Raw genomic sequence first — 8871 nt, forward strand, 5'->3', positions numbered from 1 at the left:
ACAATAACCACTTCCTTTCTCATAGCTCTGTGTTAACTTTCTCAGATGACTGGAGTGGAAAACTAAACAGACCTATGGTAAAGTAAGAAAGGAAGCCTTTAAAGCACCTTAATGCTCAAAAGATGGATTCCTTCAAGTTCAGTTCATAAATATTTTATTTTTCATTGTGTCAGTAACTATTCACAATATGTTTTACAATCAGTGTGTTTCCTATAACAATACAGTAGAACTGATGGATTCCTTGCTGAAAACTCACAATCTACCCCTAGTTTGGGTTGAGTCAACAGCCGGGATCTTTCCGTGATTTCACAAAATCACCACAAAATATAATATGAGTATAGCTTTAATGATTCTCAGATAATGGTGCATGTAGCAGAAACTGCAGTCACCCAAAGGTGAACAAATATAATAACATACTAATAACACAAACACATACAGTACATATTGTTAGAACATTGTTATAACATGCAGGGTTACATGAAGGCTATTTCTTGTATCTTTGTTCTAAATGATGAGAATATAAATGTTGTTTTTGTTAAGAAGATAACATGCTCCTGAAGGATTTTGGAACATCTCTGGACAATCATTTTATTTACACAGTGAGCACAGTTATTATTAGGTATAATCAATAGATAATTAAGAATCATTGTATTTGCGTAAAAAGGTGCCCTGTGGAGTCTTCTTGGAAAGAAATAATATTTACATGAAGTTACACTTGTAAAATTGCATTAAAAGATTCATGTAAGCTTTACAAATGAGTTGAAATGCATTTTTTCCCAGATCTTTTACAATTATTTTTTAAATCTTACAATGTTTGCACCCACGTGATGATCAGACTGATGGACACCACGGCTGTCTTCAGCAGGCACACAGAGATACCAGCAGAGCCACTATCTGGACCTGGAACACAAGATTACAATACTCACAACAGATCCTATCTGGGACTCTGCAGGGCACCAGGACCAGACTAAACACATCAGGTAAGATATCTTGTGTACTTTGTATTTTAACTCCTACAATTCAGAATGCATGCACAGTAAAGTGCAGTTGAGTTCTACAGACTGTTAAACAGCATGATAATGATGCATCATTTATTTGTTCTTCAGTTTGACAGGTATATATAGTTGTGCTATTTCAAACACTCACAATCAAGGGCTGTCCCACGTGTTCTCTGTTTAATAATACACTTAAAGAGGCAGATGGCCCATTCTATGCACCACACAGTTACACATATTATTTTATTTCAAATTGTTGTCATTTAATGTTCCTTCAACCCTTGTGTTGGGTGTTGTCTTCTTGTCAACCATGAACCTGTTATTGTTCTGGGTCAAATTGAAAATTACTTTTTTTTGGCGCTTGTCCCTTTTGTCTATCCTTTTGTCAATTCAAAAATATAGAATATATGATTCCTTTAGTACTAGAATAGTTCGCAGAGGAGGTGACGTGGATCACAGTCTGGCTTATGTCAAAGTTTAGTTAGGATATTTTTGAAACCATTTAAAAAAAAATGCTATGACTAAAATAAAACACCAATTTTCCACGAAAGTAATCATTAATTTTTAGGTCGTCAAAAGGAACTTGGGTTCAATCAACATACCACCCACATCCATGTTATTTTTGGACATTGTGGTTCAGAGGAACCCATAGGTCTCATACAAACAACTTTGAAAAGGGTCATAATTGCCGCCTGGACAACAACAAGGGTTAGTAACTTATGTATGTGTTGGTTGTGTTGTCTTTTCACCCTGCGAAGTGTTTAGGTCAAGTTCAAACTGATACAACATTTTGTTGAATTTCAAAGTGTTCATTAGCTATCGCAGCGTTGTCGTTTAGATAGTCCCACAGGGTTCAATCTTTTACTCTTTTCCTGTCAAAACCACACTTTGTCTATCTTCTACATCTTAACACTGTCAGGATGATTACCATGTTCATCAACGTCCTCCCTAAGCTCTGCTATAAGGGCTCGAGATGCTGTCAGAAACTACCACAATATTTCTGTATTTTTAATGAACGTAAATAGTTTTGCAAGTTAGCTTCAGGATCTTTTCACTGTCAATGTCAAGACACGAAGATGAGGAGACCATAGAAAACTGATCAGTTACTTGTATTTACTGCAGAGTAACCCCTTCTGATCATAGCTATTCAGCACTCCTGCATTCTCAGATGACTAAGTGTACAAAACAAAGAGACCTATGGTAAAACTGGAAACTGTACTTCTATGTTCACTGATATATTCATTGTTTGCTTAAAAAAGGGAACCGCACAGGCGTCCCTCTTACACAAACATCACCTCCTTGAATAGGAACCAGATACATTAACTGAAACCAACCAGAAGTACACAAAATAGGGCGTGAGTATCTTGTTTTTTATCAGGCCACGCTTTTAATTTGAACTGAACTTCGAGTACTTTACGTATATTCACCAGTGATATATAACACACTAGAACACACCTGAAACATTTGAACATAGATTCTCAAGTCGAGCTCTGTACCTGATCCCTGTGCGCATGTGGCTATAAGCTGTGGCAGGGGTGATGAAAGAGTATGCCTGCCTTAAGCAGTTTCTAGAGGTTGTAAGAGTAGGTGCTTGTTTTAGTTCCTGTAGATACAAAGAAATGACCCGTTTAGTGACATCTTCACAACATCTTTGAAGGTGAAACATATCCAAGGTTTTCTGAGTTAGCTTTAGTTGGACTCACGTTTTGTTTTTATTCCAATTATTTCTAGTAGTACGATGGGTTACCCGTCTGATACTACCTGACAAGGTAGTTAAAACTTTATTGAACTGAGTAGGTTTTGTATTTCACCCTGCAAGGTGGTTTAGTCATGTTCAGATGAAAACAATGTGTTTGTGTGTTTGTATGCTCTAAGTCTAAAACTGTTCATTAGGCTATGATCTGCTGTTTGTGGTTTGTCTTTCAGTCTTACCTGCATGTCTGGCAGACAGTTTTAATTGTTTTCATGTCCTTTGTCCAGCTGACCTGGTTGCTATGGTTACAGATGATGGAGCCATTGGACAGGTAGACATGGAGAGCAGAAGCAGAGGGTGTGACCTGTGGTCTCTCTCCTCCCTCCTGACTGCAGGTGTGGGTGTCACATCTAAAGGTGCTGTTAATGTGAGAGTCCTGTGCTCTGCAGCTCACTGTCAGGTTACACCAGACTGAGCTGCTGGACACAGAGTCCACTGACAGAATAACTGGAGACACTGGATCTGAGGGGGGAGAGGCAGGTGGAGAGGTTTTAGAAACATGGCAGCAGAAACTCTCCATCAGTGTCAGATTGTTAATAAACTCACCTTGGACTGTGATCTTGTATCCAGTTATTTGTTTTCTGTCTTCCAACAGTACTGCAGTATAAACTCCACTGTCTGCCTCTTGTAGATTCTTCAGTTTCACAGAGTATTTCTCAAGCACCTCAATCCTTCCAGAGTAATCACTAAAGATTGTTGGTTTTGCAGCAGCATCAAATCGTACGAAATTAACACTTTTATGAATCTCCAGAAAACTAAATCTCACCAGCATAAATGCTATTGTGACATTCAGAAACACGTCCTCTCCCTTCTTCACAAACCAGAGTCTCAGCTCTGGGCTCTGGAAACAGTAGACACAGTATCTATAGATCAAAACAAGCCACTATTATTAAGTCTCAGTCAATACTCCAATTATGTACCTCATGTATGACATACTGCAGCGGATCGTCATTATCTTTAAAAATACATTTTAATAAAATAAAAACAAAAAATCTCTCACCATTCTATTCCAAATGACTACGACCACTAATAATATTAACTTTAGACACAGCTGGCCCAGGATAGAGGGGAAAACTACCCAATCCCTAACCTTTAAATCTTTTAAGTTTACTGGTAACTGATTTTTTATCTACGAAAGAATCGGAAATATTATTGAAATTAAATTACTTTACTCCTGTTACATTATTTTTAGAAATCAGTCCCTCTACTTAGATATGTGACCATTTAGTCATGTTCATCACAAAGAAAACTAATTCAATTCACTCCTGACGTGTGATCAGATCATAAGAAGAAATCTGAACGACCTGTGGTGCTCGTTTCATAAGAAGCCTGTCGTATCATGGCTGTATCTGTTGATCAGACGTTACCAGAATTCAGAGTTCTGATCTACCTTGTGCCTCTGTGCAGACGCAGTACAGTCCCAGTATCACAAAGATAGACATGTCAGAGTCTCCGTCCAGTTATCCTGCCTGACTGCACGTATGTTGTGTTTCTAACAGACACACAAGTGGGTTGTACGTGTCACTTTCCTGTCAAAACCACACCTATCAGAATATTACCATGTTCATGAACTCTCTATGGACGTTCCTCTCTAAGCTCTGGCATAAGCTCCAGATCTGTTGAGAAAACGACTGGATTTAAATTCAATCCATCTCAAGGAGCATTTGAACATTGAAGTGTGAAAACATGCTAAACAGAGTAATGCAGCTCCTTTGGGTAATTTAAAAAAATAGTAGCACTAATTAGTGTTTTGTTTTTAATCAACTTAGGAGGACTAATTTTGCAGTTTCTCCCGAATCATATCTGTACTAGAACAGTGAATACTTAACAGAAAACCACACCAAAAGTGATTACCATAAAGGTTATAATCTTCGTTTTTTATCACTACTTAATTTTGAGTATTTTTGAGTACTTTCATTGCACCAGTTGATGTATAACAACAAGGCAAACCTGAAACACTTGACACAGCGAGTCTCAAGTCGAGCTCTGACCTTCCTGTGCAGCAGTGGCTATAGCTGTGAAGCGGGTGATTAAAGAGATGCATCGTTAGCAACACCCACTCAGGATAAACAACAGTTGCCAAAGCTCGACACCACCCAGTTTCAGATTTTAAGATGTGCTGTTTAGCGAGATCTCAGTTCATACACATACTCGCTCAAGGTTTTTGAGTTAGGTTTTAGTTTTGACTTACAGTTTTTTCACTATAATTTATTTGTACTAGTTACATTGGTTGCGTACGTACTACATGATACAGGTACGTTTCAAACCTCTGATAGACTTGGGGTCAGTGGTTTCGGTCAGGACTCTAGACCAAACAATTTTTCAGTCAGAAAACTCACATTTGAAGTGACTATTAGTTTATGTCATCAGCAACAGCAAGGAAATTGCAAACTCACGACTATCACTCCCCAAGTTTGGTTAAACATGATTGGAAGTGATGATAAAAGTAGCTTTGGACCTGCCATCAAAAGTGGGGCTACGAAGTCCCGCAAGCGACCAAGGTTGCAGGGCAGCAGCAGCACTGCAAAGCCGAGCCTAGTGGGTAAATGGTGCTCTTTAAATAGGACTGCCAAATTAGGGGGTCGTGTTTGGTAAATGATAACGGGCATTGGCATGTCGTGGTGTACATGTGCTCAAGTGACTTCCTATTCTAGCTCGCAGGCGTCTTTCCCAGATACGTGGATAAATAATGTCAGGTGGGTGATATGCTGTTTAAGTTGTTTGTTTTTCTAACCCATTTATCACATCTTTCGTTAAATTCACATCCATATTGCCTGTTGATGCCTCTGAAAGGCCTGACATTTCTGGTGTCATTTTCAATGTTTGCATTGTATGTTAGTCACATTTGGTGTCACTGTTTTCGGTTAATAATAATGGTAAAGGTGTTAGTTTCTTGTGAAACTTACACCTTGTGAAAAACGTAAGAGGTTTTCTTCAGAGAAATCTACGACAAATCTTGTGATTCTGACATACAGAGAAAGCGAGTGAAAGAAGCCAAAGTCTGTCAACAAACAATGAGAGATTTGGCTTTGATGGCTCTCTGCATGCATTTACTCATACTCTTTCCCACAAGTCCACAAAGACCTGAATCTCAACCATGGAGCGGAAATAATTCTTCATGCTCAACTCCAGGTAGGATGCAGCATGTTTCTTCAACAGAATGAATGTTTGCATGTAGCTTTCGGCTGTTTAAATTTAAGGAAGTTGCTTTGAAGGCTCAACGCTGCCTTGCATATTTTGCAGGTCTAGTGTTTGAGGCGGACTTCAAGCCCTGCCAAATTGTACGTTAAACCGAACAGTTCACAAGACCGCTGGGTTGGTTGATTGCATCTCACTAATCTCGAATTATAAACTCTTGTGACAGAAGGCTTTAGAGTGCATTAACCTAAGAGGAACAATCTGCCACCAGTGTTTCACTCATCAGCTAGGATTTTACAACATGACTGAAATTATCCATTTTAAATAGTGAGAGAATGCAACATTTGAATACATATGCATTGTAAAACTGCTGGAAAGATGTGAACGTCAATTGCACAAGAGAAAGGTCTCTATATAGCCAGGATCCTCATTGTCATACCCTGAAATTATTCACATCTACTACTTGTGCAGTAGATTTGCATAATATTTACAGAGTTTGATATTTTTATGTAAGCATGCAAAGCTTTCCCTCATGTGAGGTGTCCGCAATTCCAAACTGCATATGCTATGATGGTATTCTCAATCTATCTCTAAACTAGAGGAAAATGTTAGGATTGATCACTATTCAAAATCAGCGTTTGATGAGGTTCCGTATTTGGCCAGGGCTGGGGCGCGAGTCAGTAGGATTAGAGGGCTATGGATTCATGTGAAAGGATGGTGTAATGACTATGAGGTCAAGATTCCTCCTCACAGTGTCACTGGAGAGAGGGTACGGCTTTCAGTTATTAGAACTTCTGTCCCAGGATACTTTACACATGTTCCCAGTTTGGGGTTGGTGGTGTGTGTGTGTTGTGTGGTGTGTGGTGGTGTGTGTGTGTGCTTCTCTTACAGGCATCCGTGGCACCACCAATAGCAAGCCTTCTGTGCTTTCCTACAGCAAATGTTGTCAGGTCCCATTAGCTTTTTCTGAGTCGTGTATTCCTTCTCTTCTCATTTCTCTTCTCATTTTGGTTTCCGTTGCTGTTCTTGATTAACCGATGACGGGTCAGCAAATTTATCTCAGTTTAACTAGTTTGGGTCCAGCACTTGACGAGGTTGACTGCTGATATTTTGAACAAGCTACGCATCACCCCCAAGTTCACGGTCCTGATATTCCTGCTTCTGGAACTAGTTGGAGTTCCACCGACATCCCTGGGGCGCTCACAGGCCAGTGGCAGAACCTGAATGGGACTCATGGAGCTATACCCCTCAAAATAGCATTTTTGGGATATAACTTTTGTTTGTGAATGGAATTGTGTATTTTCCAAAGGGAGTCTAAGACCATACACCTGCTGGTGTGTTAGATCTTTTTAAAGTGTTTTTCTTCTTCTAAAAAAAGCTTTTAAATCCAAATGACGTCATACACATACATGCAAACCGAGATTACTGCTTAGGCAAGTGCTGAGTACCTCCCTTTTTTTCTCTGAGCCATCAACAACACAGCTGCAGGATAGGCTCTCCCTGTCAATACGATGCTAGAAAGAGTTTGCTAAATGTTGAAAGATAACGCCGAAATATTCACTCAACGTTTCTCAAAGGACAACAGGCGTAAAGGAGACACATTTAGCGTTAGCTCATAGCGTCCCATTCATTTTCCTAGGCCCACATCACCAACAGTGGAACTCTTGTGATCTGCAACCAAAGTCGGTAACAATGGGGCTTAAAAGGATTTGAAAGGCTTTTCAGTAGACGGGCTTTGGTTCTGAACCTTTAATATCGAGCCCAAATGCAGTGCGGAATGCATGTTCATTATGTTTTAATCAAAATCAGTCCTGGACGTTGTGTCTCAAAATTTAGCAACTTTTTGCTTTAGTTTGTAGACTCTCATCTGTTTTATATAGGCAGAGTAGCTTGTGGGAGTCTTTGCATTTTTCAATTTCTTTATTTAACACGCGCTCAACAAAAGTGCAAAAACCATTGTACATTTTAACTTAAACAGACAAAGTCAACACATACAAAGAAGGCACAGTGCACCTTTGCCAAAAATCTTTTTGCGTATAAAGGCTTCACCCCAACAACCAAAAAAAAAGAAAGAGGAAATTTGGGAAGAAGGTGTAGAAACACACTCCAACACCACAACAGCAAGAACGATGTCTGAAGAAAAAGAGGAAAAGAGGTAGCATAGACTCACAAAATTAATCCTGGGTAAAGCATTTTTAACCACCAGAGATACGAGCTTGGTATCGAGAGGGGGACCTATCCATTTTTCTACATCTTTCAAAAAACATTGTTACGATCAACAGAACATTATGCCTAACAATCTGGGTTAAAGAAGGGGAAACACAAGCTAAACTTTAAACCGTAACAGGGGATGTCAAGGGGTGTGCTTGCAAGCAGATCCCGACTTTGCAGAGCAGTGCAGTCTTTGACCATGATTTTAAAGCCGGATAACAACTTCCCATAATGATAGAGGTGAGTAGAAGAGACCAAGAGGGGTTTTCAAAAACAAAAACTGTCCGCAAATACTGGAGGTGAAGCTGTGTATTAACTCTGCATTTCCACATAGATAAGTTAATCGTCCAGAAGGAAGGGCCCAGTAGTTCATGGTGACTTTCTCTTTTTGCATAGTCTGTAGTCGTCACATTCTAAGTATCAATACGTCCTAAAATAGATGATTCCACTGCTGTAATGTGAGGTAATTCAAGCGGTTTCATCATTTGTCACAGTGTTTATAATCCAAGTTATCTCTGATTCATACAAATGGGACTAAAATGTCTGAAGGATTTATTTTTTCAAAACAGGGTCAGGTCTAACACTTAACCAATCTGAAGATTTTATTGCAGGAATATCTGCAAAATTGTCACTGTGCCCTTACTCTTATGGCAAGAGATTAGAATGTATTAGAATGTGCAAATGTCTGGAACATTCTGGTTTAGGAACTGATGACTGTAGGATTATTTTTTAGTCACAAAAAGTATTAAAGCGCCATCTTGGCGCACGTTGAGA

General features: G+C 39.3%; 1 protein-coding gene across 1 annotated transcript; it reads right to left on the reverse strand.

The window, feature by feature from the left end:
• Window positions 1-2859: 2859 nt before the first annotated feature.
• Window positions 2860-5868, reverse strand: LOC116699388 (uncharacterized). Its single transcript, XM_032531928.1, has 3 exons — window positions 5809-5868; window positions 3295-3589; window positions 2860-3210 (listed from the first exon to the last, which is right to left on the reverse strand). Exons 1-3 carry the CDS (start codon window positions 5866-5868, stop codon window positions 2924-2926), a joined length of 642 nt encoding a protein of 213 aa, XP_032387819.1. The 3' UTR covers window positions 2860-2923.
• Window positions 5869-8871: the final 3003 nt, after the last annotated feature.

This window comes from Etheostoma spectabile, chromosome 12 (genome assembly GCF_008692095.1).
Source record: "Etheostoma spectabile isolate EspeVRDwgs_2016 chromosome 12, UIUC_Espe_1.0, whole genome shotgun sequence".
Lineage (NCBI taxonomy): Eukaryota > Metazoa > Chordata > Actinopteri > Perciformes > Percidae > Etheostoma > Etheostoma spectabile.

Bases quoted from the DNA above. Each gene is read 5' to 3' on its own strand.
- LOC116699388 (XM_032531928.1), bottom strand. From the start codon at position 5,868: ATGAAGAATTATTTCCGCTCCATGGTTGAGATTCAGGTCTTTGTGGAC. The intron at 3,590-5,808 runs GTATGAGTAAAT...TACTGTTTCCAG, and splicing joins TTGTGGACTTGTGGGAAAGA to AGCCCAGAGCTGAGACTCTG. The intron at 3,211-3,294 runs GTGAGTTTATTA...CTCCCCCCTCAG, and splicing joins ATACAAGATCACAGTCCAAG to ATCCAGTGTCTCCAGTTATT.